General features: G+C 45.9%; 1 protein-coding gene and 1 pseudogene across 1 annotated transcript; both read right to left on the reverse strand.

The window, feature by feature from the left end:
• Window positions 1-4,847: 4,847 nt before the first annotated feature.
• On the reverse strand, window positions 4,848-5,952 carry LOC121045489 (tigger transposable element-derived protein 6-like). Its single transcript, XM_040505000.2, has one exon. It carries the CDS (start codon window positions 5,850-5,852, stop codon window positions 4,848-4,850), a length of 1,005 nt encoding a protein of 334 aa, XP_040360934.2. The 5' UTR covers window positions 5,853-5,952.
• LOC120849425 lies at window positions 5,916-6,618 on the reverse strand (annotated as a pseudogene).
• Window positions 6,619-20,912: the final 14,294 nt, after the last annotated feature.

Consider the following 20,912-nt stretch of genomic DNA (forward strand, 5'->3'; position numbering starts at 1 on the left):
AACACTGGCTTGACACCTGACAACGCTTAGCGACGACGAGAAAATCAATGTCCGCTTTTAACCCTTGTGCGGACACGATCCTCATGATCGATCGCAGATGTTCGTCGGTCATCCTTGACTGAAGTGTCGACTTATTCACCTTTAGCAAGGAAAACAATTGCTCGCACAAGTACGTGCTTCCGAACACGGCGATTATTCTTACTGCTTGTTCGCACAGCGAGGGGTAGTTTGCCTCATCGAGGGACTTGTAGACTTTCGGGACTCCGACGTCCTCAAACTTCTGCTTGAGTACAGTGTTCGCTTGCAGTTTAAGCAACTCCATCTGCAGTTCAGGTGCAACGTCGTCCACTCGCACCGAGAAGGGCAAAGAAAAAAGTTTAAATTCTCTTGACAGGAAACTCACGTCCTGAAACCGTTCTTGGAATTCTTGTTGGAGATCACGCGGGAGGTCCGAAAAGGTGTCGCACGATTCTTGGCTCGCGTGCCCTAGCGACTGGAGCGTTGGAAAATGGTCGAGATTGAGCAGCCTCGTTTGGTGCTCCCAGAGCTGTAACTTTGATTGAAACGCCTGGATGTCATCATAGATTGTCGTAATAAGTTTGTCCTTCCCGTGAAGTTTCCCATTTAGACAGTTCAGGTACTCAGTGATATCCGTGAGGAATGCGAGGGAGTAAAGCCAGCTGGGGTCGGACAGTTCAGCAACGGCCTTGTTTTTGCTTTTCAAGAAGGTATCAATCTCGTGTCGAAGATCAAAAAACCTCTTCAGAACTTTTCCGCGACTCAGCCACCGTACCTCAGTGTTGTACAAAATTTTGCTATGCTCGCTGCCAATGATCTCCAACAGAGATACAAACTGTCGATGGTTTAATGCTCTGGAGTGAATGAAGTTTACCGCACCAAACACAATGTCCATGACTTCTTTCATCTGCAGTGACTTGCTGCAGAGTGCCTCTTGGTGTAAAATGCAGTGGACTGCTGCAAACCGCTTGCTGATATCCAGTCCAGTGAGTTTCGTCCTCAATCGTCCGACAAGGCCGCTTTTCTTTCCCACCATCGACGGTGCGCCGTCGGTTGCGGGGCACACCAACTTCTCCCATGGCAGCCCGGCACGATCAACCACTTTTTCAAGGGCGGACACAATATCAGCACCTGTGGTTGTTCCTTTCATTGGCACTAGGTCCAAGAGTTCTTCTGTGACGTTCAAATCTTTGTTTACGCCCCTTACGAAAATGGCGCACTGAGCGTTGTGAGTAATATCAGTGCTCTCGTCGACGGTGATTGAGAATGCGTTGAAGCCGTTGCATCGGGTGAATAATTCTTTCTCGACGTTTTCACTGAGCTCATTAATTCTTTCTGCCACTGTGTTTCGGGGAAAGGCTTACCTTCTCAAATGTCTTCTTTATGCTAGGACAGACAGCATCAGCAACCTCAAGCAGGCACTTTTTTTATGAACCAGCCATCTGTGAATGGCTTGGACGATTTAGTGATAAGCTCGGAAACAATAAAGCTAGCTCTCACCGTTTCGTCGCTTGCTTTGACCGCCTTTTGGAAGAGGTCTTGCTGTTTGCCCAGCGATGCCTTAAGTTGGGACACAGTGTTCTCGCGGATCTTTCCGGTGAGGGATTCATATTTCCCTTGATGGCATGACATGAAGTGACGTCGCACATTATATTCCTTTGGCACAGCTATAGTCTGATGAAAAATTAAACACAGCACCTTGTCTCGCGATTCCGTGAAGAAATAGGATAGTTCCCTTTGCTCTTGAAAGAGCCGCTTCTCGTCTTCAGCTTTGCGTTTTGCAGACGGCTTGGAGAACGACATCGAGATGTCTGCTTGAGAGTTGACGTCGCAAGACTGAATCGTTGAAACAGAATGCAACAACCTGTGCTGACCCTGCAAATCTGCACACGCACGCACACACGCACGCACGCACGCACACACACACACACACACACACACACACACACACACACACACACACACACACACACACACACACACACACACACACACACACACACACACACACACACACACACACACACACACACACACAGGGTTTTTCACGAAAGGTGGACAAATTCGATATTGCAAAAACTATGCGTCGCAAGAAAAAAGGCTTTTGTTGTTTTGGTTCTGGGCCAGCGTCCTATTTAGGAAAATTATTAAAGCCCGGTATAATTAGGATGCGCTGTCTTTGCGCGATGCAGCAGAGGCTCGTTGCACTCTCTCTCCACGGGGTGTGGTGCTGCCGGGGCCAAGATGCGCTCCGATAGCAAACCGAAACTTAAAAACCCGTCGAATTTGCGTGGTTTTTCAGAAAGCCGTAAAATGCTTCGTGTGCTATTGTTCTGCAATTTGTTGATTTAGTGTTTTTTTGATGATGCTGAGCAATTTTCTAATTGAAACCATGCCTTTAAACACATTAAGAAAGTTAATATGCAATAATAATTAACAACCTAATTATCCCGGACTTTAATAATTTTCCTAAATATGCCCCTGGCCCAGGACCAAAACGACTCAAGCCTTCTTTTGTAGCGATGCATAGTTTTAGCAATATTGAATTTGTCCACCTTTCATGAAACACCCTGTATATATATAATGTTGCGGGTGTTTATCCTTTAGTTTTTGTAGGACACGGGGTATCCAAGTTATTTTGAATGCATTGGATATGTCGAATGATATTAATATTGATTTTTCTTTAGTCTTTAATAGTCTTTAATATTTCTTCTATTTTAAGGAGAGCTTTGTTTGCCGAAGTTCTGTGTGTAAACCCATATTGTTTTTGATGGGGTAGACCATTCAAATGAAGATAGTGATAGATTCTGTTGTTTAGTAGCCTCTCAAGAATTTTGCCAAACATGGAGCTAATACAGATTGGGCGGTATGAGCCAGTTTCGTTGATTGTAGTTTTTTTGGGGAAAAGGATTATTTTTGTTTCTTTCTATTTTTTGGGTAGTACAGTCGAACCTCGATATAACGAACTTCAATGTAACGAAATCCTCGATTTAACGAAGTATTTTATTTTTCATAATTTCTTGCCCATAGACCCCATGTATTTTTAGTCTCTATATAACGAAGTCTATTTTGCTGCTATTTCAATATAACGAAGCGCCATCGCCATAGAAGGCAATAAATAAATAGACTCTGCAAAACAACTTCGCAAAAAAATTGTGGTTAAAAAAAAAATTATGCGCAAATGCGAGCGCTTGATAGGTTACTTCACGGGGACAGGCCTTCCAACGTTCCTAGGCTGCCCGAGGATGCGGCGCCGGTAGCGCCGGCGAGGTGTGCGGCAAAGCGGATTCCGCGGGGCTGGCCAGAAAATGGCGAGCAAAAAGTTAACATGGCATAACAGCATCACCACTGACTTTCACTGATCATCATAGTCCACTGTACCGCGGGTAGCGCGGGAGCCAACTTTAGCCACTTTAGCGGGGGAGCGACGTGATGGCGCGACGGCGCGACCGCACGGGCAGTGCCATCTAGGAGAAGACCGAAAAGACTGATTATCGTCTTGCGAGCGTGATGTAAAGCAAAGGCGTAAGCCAACCTCGTTGGCGCAAGCACACTGTGGGCGCAAGGGGGCTAGTAAACTGTGCGGTCAAGAGTGCTGTGTAGGTTGGAAACATTGGCACCGCCTAAACCAATCAGTGGCCTAAACTAAACAGCCTTATCAGCTTTATTTTTCAACCGGGCGGTTCACTCACGTCAGAGCCGTAAATGACTCACGTGCTTGCTGCCATAAGGAAACGTAAAGTTCTTTCTTTAGATGGGAAAGCAAACGTTTTGCTTTGCCCCTAAATAAATGTCATTTTCGGTGAGTTTTCATACCCGTAAAATGTTTCGGAATTTTGTTTTGCATGCTAAAGCCAAATTTCGATTTAGCGAAATTTCAATGTAACGGAGTAAATTGCGAATTTTACCGACTTCGTTACATCGAGGTTTAACTGTATCCATAATTTAGGCATCCATTGAAGATATTGGGGAATAGTTATTTATGTTTTTAAAATATAACTTTGACTATTGTGACTTTTAGATTGTCAGGTCCAGGAGTTACACCATTTGGTATATTTTTTTATACCATTTTCAATCTCGCTCATCACAAATGGAATATCACATTCTGTTTTGGGGGGTTGGCTTACATCTTGTTTGATTGTTTTTGGAGGTTGGTGTACTGATACGGGTTTTCAGTCAGGAAGTGTGCTTTGAGTATTGCTTTTATTGATTCTGTAAGTGATTTGGTTGGGCTGCCTTCTCTTTTACTTACACAAGGTATAGTGACTGGCTTTTTCATTTCGTTGAAAGCTATTTTGTAAGGAATGTTGAATATGTTTGATTTTGTGGCATCTGCACAACCGCTGCCATGATCCACTTTTAGCTTTCTTTAGGTTAATTTTATAGTTCTTCTAGGTAGGTTGTTTTGTGGGTTTTGCACATATTAGTTTGGCAGTGTTGGTATCTATGTCTTAATGCTCTAGCTTTTTCCTCTCTATTTCGTGTTCTGGTGTGACAATGGATTTTGTTTGGTCGATTCGACAACAGTCCCGACATATTTTTTGTATACAGTTAAAACTCGATTTAACGAAGTCGAGGGGAGACGCGAATTATTTCGTTAAATCGGGAACTTCGCTAAATCGGGTGAGGCATTTTTCGAACATTTAATTCGGCACAATCAATTGTGTAGCGTAGCGGCATCCAGAAAACTACGGTGGCATCATATTTGTGCAGCGTAAATGCGCTGAAAATGTAAAATTGCGGCCTACCGAAACGACCGAGATCGCTAGCACGTAAAGAAAGAGAACGAGAATTGTTACCTCAACGAAGAGGGCCACAGGGGACCACGTTTATTTTCCAGCAAGGAAGTCGGTTATCTTTGCTTGCGTGCGCTTTGTGAGCAGCGGCCTGACTGACTTCTCGTAGGCCTGAAGTGCATCCAGCGCATCTTCGGTTCCCTCGTGTGCTCCAGCAAACTGCCGCAGCAGGTCAATTGCATCCATCACTTGGCCTGGTGTCGGCACGGGAGCTTCGGTAACCTCACTGTCATCGTCAACATCGTCAGCCGCCACTCCCTCCACGCTTCCAACAAGCCTCAAGATGTCCCCGTCATCCAGAACTTCAGTCGTGACGGCGTTTGCGTCAGCGTTTACGTAGTCGGAGAAACTCATCCCTGTCGGCACTTCATCCGCTAAGCGAAGGCGCTCCCAGGCATCTTCGTGCTGGTGCACGGCGCCCGCGCAGTCCGGTGCAGCTTCGGCAGTTTCGCGGCCTGGCGTACCGAAGCCAGAATTCCTGAAGCAGTTGACAATTACCGACTGCCTCATTGCCCTCCAAGCCGCCACCACCATCTCAACCGCCATGAAGACGTCGATCTTCGTATCGCGCTTCAAGTCCAGGTTCAGAAGAACCCTTTTAACGACTCGACGCTTGTATGCGCACTTAACGCTATTAATAATCCCTTGGTCTAGAGGCTGGACCGCGGACGTAGCATTTGGGGGGAAGTACCGGAGCTCCACGTTGGTGAGTTCAACCGCTGGCACGTAGTGGGCGGTGCAGTTATCCAGCAACAGGCAGACGTTCCTTTTCTGGCGGCGCATGTCGCTGTCAAATTCTTCGAGCCATGTGGTGAAAATGGCACGCGACATCCAAGCTTTTGAGTTTGCAACGTACTTCACAGGAAGCCTTTTCGTGCCCTTAAAGCATCGCGGCCTTGCGCTCTTGCCGATAACAAGGGGGTCTCGTTTGTCGCTGCTGTCCATGTTAACGCACAGCAAGAGAGTGAGCCTCTGTTTGCTGTGCTTACCGCCATGGCACGTCTGGCCCTTCAGCGCGAGAGTCTTTTTAGGTAGCATCTGGTAAAAGAGGCCGCTCTCGTCGGCATTGTAGACGTCGCTGGGAGTGTATTTTCCAAGAATGTCGAGCACATTTTCTGACAGCCAGTCGCCGACTACAGCCATGTTCACTCAGCTCGCTTCACCGCTGAGCACCTTCCCGACGATGCTGTACCGTTCTTTGAAGCGCGACAGCCAGCCAGGACTTGCTTTAAACTCGTCATCACCCAGCAGGCATGCAAAAGAGCGAGCTTTTTGTTGCAGCAGGTCACCACTGACGGGAATGTTCTTTGCCCGCACATCCGTAAACCATGCGAAAAGGGCCTCTTCCACCTTGCCATGGGGGGTAGTCTTCAGTGCTTTTTTGTGCGCGAGATTCCCAGACGAAGTGGCGCGGAGGATGTCGTCTTTCCCCTTCAATATTGTAGAAAGGGTACTGGCTGGAATGCCATGTGCTGCAGCCACGTCACATTTCTTCTGTCCACTTGTTACAGCACGAATTATGGCCGCTTTCTCGTCCAGAGTAAGCCTTTTTCTTTTCTTCTGGGGCTCCATGTCCAACCTGTCGAACACGCCAGTCACTAGGCCTAGCGGCGCGCTTGCTCGCACCCACCACGTCCGCGTCCACAAGACAGCAAGGCTAGGCTGACTACAGGCCTAACAACTTGAGCCTGCAAAAGTAACTTGCGCTCAATGAGGAACTGACGTAAAAGAGGGACGAAAGCACGGGAAATATCCGCAGAAGAACGATAGCGACCTGATACCTGATTGCACAAAACAAGTTGAAGCATACGAGATCACCGAATCGCAACAGCGCCATCTATGGCATGCGACACGATGCTTTTCTTTTTTACTGCTGGTGCCATCTGGCGAATTCAACTCAGATTTTTAACTTTCGTATTGCGCGTGCAGTTTGGAAAGAGCGGGACTCGCGTGCTCCGCGACGTTGCCGTTGGCTCGTAATCGATGAAGTTTTGGGAGTTCTCTAGAACACGGACTTAAAATAAGACCTTTTTACCCTCATTTCCCGAAAAAAAGTTCGTTAAATCGGGACGGATCACGAAATTGACTTCGTTATTTCGAGTTAGTAAAAGCATTGAACCCTATGGGCGTCTGTTGGGGAATCGAGATATCTTCGGTAAATCGGGAACTTCGTTAAATTGGGTTTCGTTAAATCGGGTTTTGACTGTAGTTCTTGGAGTTTTCTGATTGTTATGTGTATAAAGCTTTTCAATGGAGTGGATTTTTCGTGCTTTGGTTTCTTTTTATTGATTTGTCCTCAAGTATTTCACCTTAGTTTTATTTCTCCTTTTGTGAGCTTTGTAGTTTTAGTTTGGATTGTGTTAAGTTTAATTTGAATGTAATTGTGGTCACTTGTGGGTGTTTCGTCCAGGATTTCTCATGATATGACTTTGTCAAATAGGTTCTGTGATGTTAGTGTGACATCAATCCAACTTTTGTCAGTAGTTGAAATAAATGAGGGGGGTGAGTCCGAATCATTGATAGGGAACAAATTGGCTTCTAGTGCGGAGCCTCCAAGGCTTTCGCCCCGTTCATCTAGTCGCTCTCCCCCCAAGCTGGATTTTCCGTGTTTCCATTGACAGTCTGATTATTGTCGTCTTTAGGTGTTGCATAAGCGTTTATTAGTGATTCTGGTTCTTTTTCTGTGGAAAGGGATTGCAAGTACCGTATTTACTTGAATCTAACGCGACATAATTTTAATGCAAAAATAATTTTTCACAACTCAAAAAAAACAAAAAGCAGGAATGTAACGCGAGTAAAGTGAGGGAAAAAAAGTACCTTTATTTGTTGCACATAGTGGCTAACACCTGTCAGTTTCTAAAAATAAAATGAATTTTGCTCACTCATTGCTTTCGCCGTCGGTGATCAAGTGTTCCCCCCGAATTTCGCTCGTCGCTTTCATCGCCATCGTTTGCTGGTGGTCGAGCCCTCTTCCTTGCTTTCTTCCTCTGTTGAGCTGCGGCAGAGTTTTCGATTTCCTCAGCCATCAGAATTGCACTTCTTTTAAAGCGGCCATCGTACTGAGCTTGTCGCTTTGCCATTTGCTCGAGTCGCAAAACACGGGCACAATGAGTTGCAAACATGTCGCAAACAAGAATAGGATTGGATTGGATGTTGCCAGCATGTATATGTTGAAAGATTGCGAGATTTGTTGTAGCCATTTAAAAGAGTGTGTGCCGCGACACCGCCAAGGCATATTTTGAGGCGTTTCGATTATAACACGAACCCCTAAATTAGGTGAGAAAAATTTTGAAAAAAAAATCTCTCTTTACATTTGAGTAAATATGGTATATTTCTGTCAGTTTTTTCAATGGGCAGATTACCTTTTTTCTTTTTTTTTTATGAATGACAAGTGCCGATCGTGGTCTGTCATTGCCTTGGATAACTATATCCTTGATTCTGAAACCTAATATTTCATTTTTAACATAGTATGGTTCCTGGATGCAGGAGATCTAATTTTGAAGGTTGGGTTGATTGTTTTTTAGGTGCTCAGAGCCACATATGAATGATTTAAATTTATTTGTAGGATACTTAGGGAATCAAACTTAACTGTTGGGCTAGTTGGCTATACATTGTTAAAAATCAAAAGCATAAACATTAAGGAAAAGAACAGGCGACAAAACAGAGCACTTACTCCAACTGAGTGTTTAATGCATTCCCCTAGAAAGACATAAAAGAAGAAACTGGGTATTTGAAGGTAGAAAGAGGAGGAAAATTAATGATATAGATTATAGATGCATTAAAGAAATTGAAATTAAATGTGACTTCACCCCTTTATACTACCAAAAAAAGAAGAGAGGAAGAGAGCACGATAAAAAAACAAAATTTAGAAATATAAACAAAAGCAACCAGGTCAAAGATAAAGCTAGAAAACATTAAAGCGACCCAGGTTAAGAAAAAAGGTTGAGGTACCCCATCTCTTTCTCACAATGCTATTCAGGGTGTGCATATGCAACCTTCCCCTTGAGACAAGAGGGTTTTTGCCTCATAGAGTTCTTTGGATCTCTTTTTATGGTAACTCTTGAGGATTTCAGTCTGTTGTAATATAGGTGTGCAGTGGCAGTCCCGGACGTGTATGGTGAGAAGCCCCGATGGTGATGATTTAAGAGGAAGGTGATGCCCTCGAAGTCCCTTATTCACACAGCGGCCAGATTGTCAAACGTTCACTTCCCCACATGTGGACGGAAATTCAAACACTACGTTGGTGTTGCAGATGACATACTTATGTGTACGATTGATGGTGCATTGCTTAGTGCCGTATTTATTTGAATATAAGGCGCTCACAATTATAAGGTGAGGGGGCAGTTGAAGGACCCAAGAAAAAGAAAAAAAAATTTGCACACTAATATAAGGTGAAAGAAATGAAAGAAGGCACTTAAATTCCTTACCTTTCAGCAAAGCAGACACAAGTATTTAAACTACTCCACACAAAGGTATTTATTCGGAGCGAGACGAAGACAAACTTAGAAGCTGTCTTCTTCAGAGGTGGTAGCATCCGAATCATCCTTATCACTTTCGCACTTAAAGAGGTCAGCGTCTTCAGTGCCGTCAAGAGCATTGGAAATGAGCTCTTGCAGAACGATGCCGCATCCGTAGCTTCGGGGATCGCTGCCTAAGCATCGACCACCCACTGGGCGAGCATGGACAAGGACGCCCCCTTTAGACGTCCCGACAACGTCGGGGCCACAGTGTCAGACGCCATCCATTTATTGTACAGTCATCTGACGTGTGCCTTTAAGGGCTTGTTAAAGGGACACTGACACCCCCCCAAAATTTTTTTTTATTTTTTGCCAGGCGCTTTATTATGGTGTCGGAGGACTACCCAATTAATATTTTGCAACAGATTAGCTTATTTTTTTAATAAAGCCAAAAGACGCAACTGCTCGAAACCGAAACCGAAACCCGACGGAGATCGGAGAAGTGGAGAGAAGAGAGTGAGTGTCGGAAGTCACGTGGCTACACCCGACCGTGCGTTTTTTTTTTTTGTGTGTTTTTTTTCTCCTCTCTGGTAGCAGACGACACGATATGCGGCGTGCGGTGCGGCGTGCGGGAACTGCTCGCCGTGCGATTCTGTTGCAGTTATGTTTGTTCCGCTCGTTGTTCTGTACTCCAAGATGAGTTGTTTTGTACATTGAGGAGTTGGAGATCAGTAGTGAGTGCCTGTGGTGAATTTCCATGATCGGCTCCGAAAAGAATACACCCAAGATGTTGCATGAAGAGCTGGCTCACACGTCCTGCATCCGAAAAAAGGTGGCATTGTGCGACAGAGTTTCCGAAAGATCAACGGGATCGGGACCAATGGCTGGCTGCAATTCCTGTAGAACATATACGGGCACCTCGGAAAGCGGACGCTATTTGATTTATATGCTCCTTGCATTTTGTGGAAAGTGATTACATTGAGGTTCGCAGGTGTCAAAACGGAAATCCCATACCATTTAATTCAGCGAAGTATCTTCCACAACATTTGTTTGTTATTTTTTTGTTTGTTTCTTCAGTGATGATTGTTAAAAAAAGAAAAAGATATGTAAACATCAAAAAATGTTTGCAAAAAAAAAAAAAAGAAGTTTCACGGGGGATCGAACCCGGTCCTACCGCGTGTGGACTGGACGTCTTTCCCACTGAGCTACTGGGGCATCTCTTTTGTGGTGGATCTCTTTCCTTAGTAATAATTCAACCGGTAAACTGCAAGTTGGAAAGTTTGCTGTCGATTTTTCTCTAGCAAAAGCACTCCCGGGTCGAAGTCGGGAAGCACCACGCTTTGGGGACATTCGCACCTAGTGAAGAAATCGTACGCGTGCATATTCAACTCGAAGTAGACACGTCGTGCTTGACGTTTGCGCGAGCGATGTCTTCAGCCACGAGAACGGAGCGACGGCTCGGCGACGTCTTCGCGCAAATCGGCTTGGTGGCCGGGCGTGTCGTACGGGATGAATACCAATTCTTTTGATCAGTCCCAAATTTCTCTTCTAACGGTAGACAGAATTCGCCGGTACTGCGAACGACAGTTCTGAAATAGAGCTCTTACGCCCGTCGTCCGCTGTCATCGCCGTCCCCGCGAGTCCCACGATACGCGAAGCGACGAACGCACAAAATGTTTTTGGTTGTCTGTGGAACTTTTTTTTCCAATCAACGTATTCACAGCTTTATAGAAGCCACAAGAAATGGGTTTCATATATTTTTCTATTTTTAATATTGTGTGTGTGCCTTCAGTGACCCACGACTTTGATTAAATTTGGTGGTCCCATCGATACCTTAGGAAACGGCCCGTGACCGCGGAAAAGAGAGTGAGCGAGACTCGAACCAGCCAGTTCTTGATCGGCGGTTTTCGGGCGGAAAGAAACCTAATTTCGAGCCGCAAATTCTGTTCTGGGTAGTTGGGCATCTCATACGTCACATACAACTAAAAACCTCGGCGAGCATAAATACCCTGTCAGTGTCCCTTTAAGACAAACGTCAAGCGGCTGTAGTTGGCTTGTCATGCCCCTGGGATGACAACCAGCTCCGTGCGTTTGCCTACCAGCTGCTTCTTCACACCTTCCGTGAGATGTCCGCGGAAGGCGTCGAGGACCAGCATTAACCTCCGAGCGAGCAGTGCCCCTGATCTTCAGCACCACACCGGCTCAATCCAGTTCAGAAAAAGCTCTTCCGTCGTCCGCCCCTTCTCCTGGCAACGAATGTGGATGTTCTGCGGGAAGACCTTGTTCTTCAGAAAAGTCTCTGTTCAGGATGATGAAGGGGGGCAACTTCCGTCCATCGGTGGGGCAGGCTAACATAATGGTGATCCTAGCCTTCTCATTGCCTGTAGTGCGCAGGCTCACTTGGCGATCACCTTTTCGGTGAACAGTCTGGGCCGACGGCATGTAAAAAAAAAAAAATTGGAGTCTCGTCGGCGTTGTTAATCTGCCAGAGTAGAACGTCGTGGTCGCGTCGCAGACCGATAACATATCTTTGAAAAGAAATTAGTTTTTCTTCGTAATCCCCGGGCAACTTCTGCATCACGGAGGTCCGCCTTCGCAAGCAAAACCCAGCCCTCTTTATAAATTTTTGCACCCAGCCCCGGCTAGCTCTTAACTTGAGAGCGGGGATGCCACGCTCTCGCGATTTCGTGTGCCTTCATCTGCACGATGCCGGCAGTAACGGCCAAACCACGGCCTCTTCTCTCTTTGATGAAGTCCGTCAGCACCTTTCCACCCCGGAAAACGCTCCCTTTCATGGGCCATGGAAAGCCTTTCTCGTCGTTGTTCAGGTTAAGAGCGAAGTCTTCTGTTTGTGCCAATGACGCACTTTGTTCTCCGGAACACCAAACTTTCGACCGCCGCGCAGTTTCTAGTAACTTCCGCCTGTGATATAACTTTCCTCTTGAAGGCTGCGTCAGAGTGACAATGACGACTCGCCATTGCACTGGTTGCGTAAACAAAAAGCAAGCACTGAAAAAATCCTGCCGCAGAGACTCCAGGCACTCCAACAAAAAATGCAAAATGGCGTCCCGACTTATTTACAAACTTTGCGGCTACTACTTGCTTGGAAGCGGCTACTGCTGGCTCAGCTCGTTGACATAATCGAAGGCGTCTGCAGCCATCGCGTCTGCTGCATCGCGAGAGCTAATTCAAAACACTTGCAGCTGCCGAAACTCGGTAGTTACTATCTGTAACCTGCGTTGGGGTGGGGGGGGGGGGGGTGTAACATTTTGTACGTTTTATTCTTGAATATCTGCGTTACATTTCCAACAGTGTTGTGGGGCTCTTTTGGAAGCATGGAAATGGTTGAAAGGCGGAAACTGAAACTGTTGCACCAAAATCGCCATATTGCTATACTGAGCTTCGAATATAAGGCGGAGTATGACTTTGAGTCTACGGATTTTTGAAAAAAACCTTGCCTTGTATTCAAATAAATATGGTATTGTCATTTAGCGAATTAACCTTGGGAAATATATTTTTTAGTTTGTTCGGCGTTGATAATACCACCGATACTTCATACTTTGAGGCTATTCGTTTCAAGTTGTGAGATATGTCGTGGATGGAGGGTATCGTAGCCGGCCGTGTTTTCTTCTCACAGTTTCGTTTTCCTCTTCCCTTGGGTGTTGTCAGGCACTCTGTCTCGAGCACTCTGTCCTGTCCCCTCTTCTTTTCCTTAATGTTTGCACTTTTGATTTTGAACAAAGATACTTAGGAAGTTTGCTGATTTCGTTTTATTCTTAATCTGGAAATTTTTGGGGTTGGCCGCCATGTTATTTGGAACGGAAAGGTGTGCTGTTCACTGAGGGCTTGGATATTTTATTGATACCCAATTTTTTAAGCCTATTAATCTGGTCAAGGAATACTGGGCATTTGTTCCACAATGCCGGTGGTCAGTGTACCCTCGTGCAAAGTTCTACACTGGCAGCCCCAACTCGGGCGCGCCCACGCTTAGCCCGTGTTTTCGCTAACTCTGCCTCCGCATTGCCGAGGTAAGACCCACGACAGCCCAATCTGGGCCTGCCCATGCTCTGCCCAACCTCACATATTCAAAGTGGGACCCACCGTGGCACCCTATGGGCAGTCCATATTGGGCGTGTCCTCGCTGCGCCTACGCGGGACCAACGTGGATTTTGTAAAGGCTGTCGGAGACCCTATTGCCCATGTGGGCCTCAGCTATTGTGCTACTTAGGGGAGTGAAAGCATGAAAAGGTGCCTCGTAACAGAATAGAAAGTCAACTTAAAAGGTATGAGTATGAATTCATTGTACCAAACACAATCGAAAGTGCCTCTTACATTCATGATACAACAATGACTATGAAGAGATAGGTCTAGGTGCTCAAATTATATATAAAATTTGCTGATCTGCTCCTGTAAGTGGAAATTTGATTGTCATATCCTTTAAAACAATGTGGTGGGTAATGTGCTCTCCACTGTTTCTTTTGAATCCTGTTGTCGTGGTCATGAAAGTGTGACTCAAGAGAGAAAGTACTCGGTAAGCTGGTGTATGTGGGAGCTGTCTATCCTGGTAGCTAGAAACATGATGCAATAGATGTGGAACCTTGAAAACAAAATATGAATCATTTGAATCTAAATTTCCCGTTAGCTGGCACGCTCACGCTTAGCCGCTGTGGAGCCCACATCATTGCCTTTGGCCCGTGTGGAGCCTAGGTGGGCCCCACCAGGTTTTATATGGGCAGCCCAAGTTGGGCATGCCCAAGCTTTGCCTCAAACCCCAGCATATAGTCGCTCATTGAAAGCCATCTACCTTTTCAAATGTGCCAGCCGTCGAAGTAGCATCGGATCGTGGGCTCCTCTGTATGCATGTACTTTGTCACTTGGACATGTCTGTCCGTGGTCACAGATGCGAGCTTGAGCCCCTGCCCCTTCACCTTCTCCAGGCACTTGATGAATCCGTGCTTCTCCATGGCGGTGCTGGATTTAACCTCTGCTTACTTTTGGAGAGGAAAAAAAACCTGGTTAACAACAAGGCCATCTTACCTCCCCAACTTGCTCCTGCTCAGAGTGCAAAATCTTGTTAAGGTGAGCAACGTGCAAAGAATATGTCATATACTTCACACAGAAGCCAGGCGAGTCGTTTTGCCCCCAGCAGGTCTACCTCTTGACCTACCAGTTGACCAAACAGCTCATCCTGTTGTTGTTGCCAGATCTGAAGTGAGACAATGTTAAAAGAAAAGTATGGGGCTGGTTTAGTGAAGCTTACACCTTTAACAAAACACCTATTTGTTCACACTGTTACTGTCAGCATGTGGACAACTTGGACGAAGACCTGTAGCCATAAAGACAGCACATTGGCATGCTCATTGTTTTGAACAAGCAAGTTTAATTTTTGCAATGTTTCAAGTACACATGTATGTGGTATCTTTTTATGAAGTACAAAAGCCAATCTTGCTTTAGGAATGTTCATGGGCTCTTATTAGCATATAAGAAAGCCCTAATGCCAGATAAGAAAACCAGAGGTGTAGTTTAAACTGAATACTACTATCATTGCAAATGTTTTGCTCACAAATAAGGCAGGTTTTACGAAATGCTTGAATGATTCTTGCATGCTTGAGCACTATTTCTATACGTGTTTGTGAGGCTGCTCAGGAAGCTATTCTTTTCTGTATTAGTCACATAGCATAACATACTTTGCCAACTCCGAGGGAAAGTAAACAGGGAGTTAGACAGTGTAGTGCATCAGCTGGTCTGGAACTACCAGTGCATCTCACACATTTTTTTTACATCTACACAGTGGTACAACTAGTAAAATTCCTAGGTAAAGAATGCACATCGTGCCTCTTACAAGTCCCGACATTCCTTGATGCGCTAACTATACGACTGTGCGTGTTTTAGGAAGTATGGTGATGCAATGCAGAATTAGCTGAATTACAACACTTTGTCCCAACTAAAGGTTCTTCATCATGCTTGTGTCATTACCCCCAAGTAAAAATATCAAGAAGCCTGAATACAAGGTCATGCATGTCCAGATGAGCTGTATTTTTATATGGATGGATGTACGACCAATCCAAGATAATCCTAATTGTAAAAATCTTGAAAATGTAGTCCCTGACCCATTTGACATATCTTTTATAAATGGCAAAAATGGAGTTGTTGGCTTTGTTAATAACAGTGCCGGCTTATATAGGAAAGTTCTCTCGAATAATTCTTTGCTATTATACAATATTCCATCTTACGCTGTTCATTGCGGGGAAGAATGTGTGCATATACTACAATAATCAAGTGTGAAAGGGATCGTGTACAAGATGTAAATAAAATTTGAACTTATTTTCGTCCTCAGTGGTCGTTTCCATTCGCAAATTTTTTTCCCCACGATAATCACCGTTTTTAGCATCTGCACGAGACAATTCACTGAAAAGCACCGGTATTCTAGAAATATATGAACACCGATAAACATCCGCCGATTTTTGTCATAAATAAACACCGGAAAGTATACACCATAGTTATAATGCAAATTGCTCATTCAAACTCGGCAAAATCAGGACCAGAAATCTATAGAGCACACATTCTCAGATTAGACCATGCAATGCAAGAGGTGCTTCAAAGGTGTAAAGTATTATTACCTTACCCCTGGAGAGTTGAATTATTCATAGTTGGGAGCAGGGATGGGCAAAATACGTGCAAATATGTATTGAAATACAAATACAAAATACTTTGTCAAAAATGTATTTAATTACAAATCTAATTAAATTTCCAAAAAAGCATTTAAGTTCAAGATACAAATATAACCAAATGTATTTGGTCTCCTCCAAATACTTTTCCAAATACATTCCTCAAAATTTGCGTCAGCCACTTCAGGGCACCTGCAACGGGTTTCTGGGTATCTCATTTTAATTTTGCATCGCACCCTCGGGAGTTAGTGTGTGATGCTCTAGTAACGCAATGGAAATATAATCGCAAAAAAACGCAATCAGCTTGGACGTAATAGGTGAAAAAAGTACAGAGCTTCAAGCAGCTTTTTTTGTCGATTACATTTTTGTATAGACCAACAAAGAACCGAGACGACCAAGACGCGCAGCACTAGCTAGAGAATTTTTTATTGTTGCAACTCGCACCAGTTACGAAAATCTGGACAACCCGTGCATTTAGAATATTCCAGGCAAAAATGTGGATGGAAACCAGGCTGGAAAGCATCACAAGTTGTCACAGGCACTTATTTAGCCAGTCTGCCTGCGAACGTCGATTTCGTCACTATTCTTGCCCTGGACTAGCACCATAATCACAAAGTCACTAAACGCTTGTGCTTGATTGAGAGAAACTGCATTCGCTGCAGAACATAGTTTTCTTCCCGCTCTGGACAGTGACAATAAACTTAAGGGATGTATTTTCGCCCACAAAATTGTATTTAATTACAATTGTACTTGAAATACCCACGTTTTAGTATTTACATACACAAGTCAAATACATTACCCAATTTGTAATTAAATACAAATGCAAAATACATGTGACGAGCAAATAAACAGATACTAATCTGGAACACATCCCTGAAATCTTCTTCCGACACAATGACTTTTTGCCTACGGGACCTGAATGCTTGTTATGTAACGGTAACCTTTAGCGCCCATCTGTGCAGCTGAAATCGACAAGAAAAAGTAATTTACTGAAGGTTACTATTCGCTTGTAAAAATTTCTAAAAAGTACCGTTCGTTCCTATGCGCAAATTCACAATACATAAGGAAGGTAGGAATCCGGCCAGGCCTAATCACATGCTCCGTTGTACAGGCTATTTTGTAGTAGCATGTTGTAGTAGCGGCAATTGACTGTATACGCTAAAGCCTGATTCGCATGATAAGATTTCGCTCGCAATTTCCAGTCGTGACGTCGCTCGGGCTACAAAAGCGTGAACCGTAGCTGATATGGTCGACGTCGATGCTGAAAATCTCAAGCAGAATCGGACCATGTGAATCGGGCATAACAAGTTAGTGATGGCCGCTGGTAACAATAATCTACATCTCCTTGTATCTACTGTTTACCTCGAGCCTGCTTACGAACCTTCAAACTTAAGCCTTATGAGGCCTGCACTTACTTCTTATCGCAAGTACCGGGCCCAAGTTTTGTCTACGGGCCTGTGTCGTATAAAAGAGCAGACGACAAGAAAACGTTTGAAAGAGCAGATGACAATTCAAACCATCAGGGGGCCGTTACGGACTGCACATAGTTCGCAGGCGGTCCGTACAACTTGACGGTTTTCTGGCGTTTATGTTGGGACAAAATAAATAAATCTGATGACCCCAAGTATCTGTGAATTCAACCCAAAGTGCTTCCCACCCAAGCAATCGTGGTCCGACGGCGTCTGGTTTTTCATTTTCGCGGCACATATCCACGTTCTCGGACGAGCTGAGCTCATGAAAACTGACTTTCAAACCTTTCTCGACTCTTTTGGTACAGCCCCAGTTGCGGCGTTTTGTTGAGAAGGCAGGTTTTTGTCTGGTTCCTTTCAAAACAACGCAGGAATGCACGTCTCACATGGGGATTTCCGTCCATAGTCCCAGACCGGAAGTGCGCCCAACGCACCTTTCACCGCGCCGTGACGTAATAGGTGAGTTAGTGTATAATAAGCTATGACGAAGTGCTTATATTTAAGAGGGCTATAACCCACCAACTAGGTGGATTAGTTAGTCCCAAGCAAAATTGCAATCTCTTATTTGTTTACCTTAAGTTCACTGACAAAGTGCTCAAGGAAAACCTTTTATGTAAACCACAGCATCATGTGTTGACCTCTCTTTCAATACTGTTTGAAGAGACTGATTGTCATAAACATGAATAAATTAGATAAGAAACTCGGTGAAAACTACTAGTTGATTTAGTATATTTTCTTTGAGCTATTAACCGTTGATAGGCTTAGTACCTTCTGCACTACTCTAGATACAAGTAGTCCAAATCTCACAAGTCATCTCACAAGTCAGCCACCTCTCTAAGTAGGACTTATTCTTCTGAGCACTAGCACCACCTTATGTATGTAATAAACATTTGCCAAAGTCATCAGACAGACAAACATATTATGTATATTTGGGTTTTATAGATACCACCTGTGGGATGGCCAGGGTGGTGGTAACCTTAGGGTACAGCGGTGGCCTCTTATTGGGAGACGCCAAACCCACTCCCACTTTTGCTGCTCTCTCTCTAAGAATACCGCTACGGGCAGGTCCAAACGTTAGCCGCACAACCGATCGTTTTTCTAAAAAGGAGGAGCACATACCACAGAAGGACTGGGTCCAACGGTGTTTATTAGAACACCAAAAGACACACTGTCCCAAAACTCCCGTGCCGACAAGGTCGGATGAGAAGCTCACACTGTCGACACTGACCCAAGAGCGCAGTCCAGAGCGAGCTTAGGAAGTCCTTAGCCGCACGTCCAATCTCTATTGCTTACGCGGGAGGAGGAGTCCCTGCGTTCCTGAAGTCGGGCATGCGCGTCGACCTCCTCCCCCCACGGGTGTCGTTCTCACCCAAAACAACTACTAGGGTCCCGGGTGAACGGGGGGACGGAAAAAGGTCCCCCCGAAAGAGTGAAGAGGAGAGCTCCCCAAGCTTGGCGGCTCTCCTACGCTTCACGAACAGGCTGGAACTCGCGGCAATAAGGCCGAACGTTCCGAACCACGGCCGTTAAACCAGCCATCGGGGAAGGTCGACCAACGGTCCCCACTTTTTTAAAACGCTTGGTGGGCCTACTTGATGTAAAAGGAAGGCCCACCGGCTCTCATAAATAATAATAAAAAAGAAACAGCAGGCTTTCCCGAGCCCAAAAGGGCTTAAAGTTGTCCCTGCCCAGTGGTCTCCAGGTCACAGCAGGCCGAGGTCAATGTCCATGTCGATCAGGTCCTGGAGTCCGCTGGGCCCGGCCTAGTCTTTGGTGGGTGGCGTTGGCGGTCTTGGTGGCACAGTTGCCGAGGTTGAAGCAGCCACCCCTGTAGTCCGGCTGCTTGCAGGGCGGCGGCAGCAAACCCGAAGTCCCGGGTCAGCCGAGAGCTGAAGCACCGGATGACGTCTGGATGTTCTCTTTGGTCATCTAGGCACTGGGGCTCAATGATGTCGCAGTTCTTGCCTTTAGCCTGACTCCAATAGAACAGGGATTGGTCGTGCCCGTCGCCGTGGAGATACAGTCCGCCACGGATGTGGCAAAAGACATCCTCTGGCCAAGATTGGACGCAGGTGCCGTGGGCCAGAGTGTATATTTCGCTCACTGTGCGGCCACGGAAAGACCAGGGGACTAGGTTGAGTGCCTGCCCTGGCTCTGGTCGTCTCTGGTCCCCCCAGGTCTTTCTTGACACATAGAATCGAGGGGGCTCAGTGCCGTCCTGGGAGGTCCAGGTGGGCAGATAGGGCCCGACTGTAGTTGCCGTAGGTGGTGCAGGCAAGCAGCGTCCACCCCTGGGATCCGATTTTGTCCGGGGCCACCATGACGATCCCGGCGACGCCGCCCACGTCGATCTCTAGCCCGGGACACCGACGATGGCGGTGAGCGCTCCACTCTCGGCCCGCCTCGGCGATCTTGGCAGCGCTGAACCTTGGCCGAAGTGCCTGATGGCGATGGCGGCAAATGTGATGACGACGATGACGCAGCGTGCTTCACGGTCGGCGACATGATGGCTTCTGGCAAACGCCTCCAATGGGATGGGTGGTCTCCAGAATCACAAAGTGGCCCGCCATCCCTGGCCGCTCCCCTCCGCGAGTATTGGGTGTCATGGAGATACGAGCAAGGTCCTGGTCGGCCAGACTTTAAGAAATTCTAAAACGGAAATGACAAATGACGAGCCTGCGGGCCGACGTGAGTGCACCGGGGGAAAAGTTGGTGTCTCCAAACAGGGTCGGCAACCAACACAAGCCACATAAATCTCTTGGTGGCCGACCGCCTTTTGATCAGCAAGGCACATTTTGTGTGGGGTTTGCTAGCTACCAACAAAGGAACAGATAGAGGAACCAAAGGATTATCTCAACAGTGGTGTCAATTTCGAAAGAGGCGTCAATCCGAATAGCGCGGTCCCCCCATCACGTGGCAATGTAGAGGTCGTTTAAGGCCACGTTGCCGCAGGTTGGTTCGATAAACTACCTCTGTCGGTGCCGTTGATCGACCACCTTGTCCGACTGTCTTGAATGAAGCAGAAGAAAAGACACACGTACCAGAGTAAGGACATAGTCGAAGAGCATTTATCAAAATGCCCTACTTTACAAACTACTATGTCTCCATCCAAAATGCCCCCTGCGCCAGCAAGGAAAGGAAAGGTCCTTTCCTGCCAGACGTGGGGTTTCGGAGAGCCAAGATCGGGGAAGCATTGGAGAAGTCGCCGACACATGTCCTATCTCTTTCGCGGTCACCGGACCGCTCCCCTTCCCCCTGGCTGACGTGCCTGAGCTGTGGCAGCAATGCTTTTTTCCTTTGCCATCACTTTGCCTTGCTTTGCTGCATGATCTGCAGCAAAGTGATCCTGCTCGAGTGCTGAGCAAAGTGGTCTTGTAGCCTGGCAGTGCACGACTGCAGCCCCTTAGCAAATGTGTCCTGCAAAAAAATTATACACACTATGACTAATGAAAGCATTGCTTATAATTAATGTTTCCCTACTTAAACTTGACCAACCTTAGATTT

Source organism: Ixodes scapularis, unplaced genomic scaffold (genome assembly GCF_016920785.2).
Source record: "Ixodes scapularis isolate PalLabHiFi unplaced genomic scaffold, ASM1692078v2 PGA_scaffold7__128_contigs__length_106722199, whole genome shotgun sequence".
Classification (NCBI taxonomy): Eukaryota; Metazoa; Arthropoda; class Arachnida; order Ixodida; family Ixodidae; genus Ixodes; species Ixodes scapularis.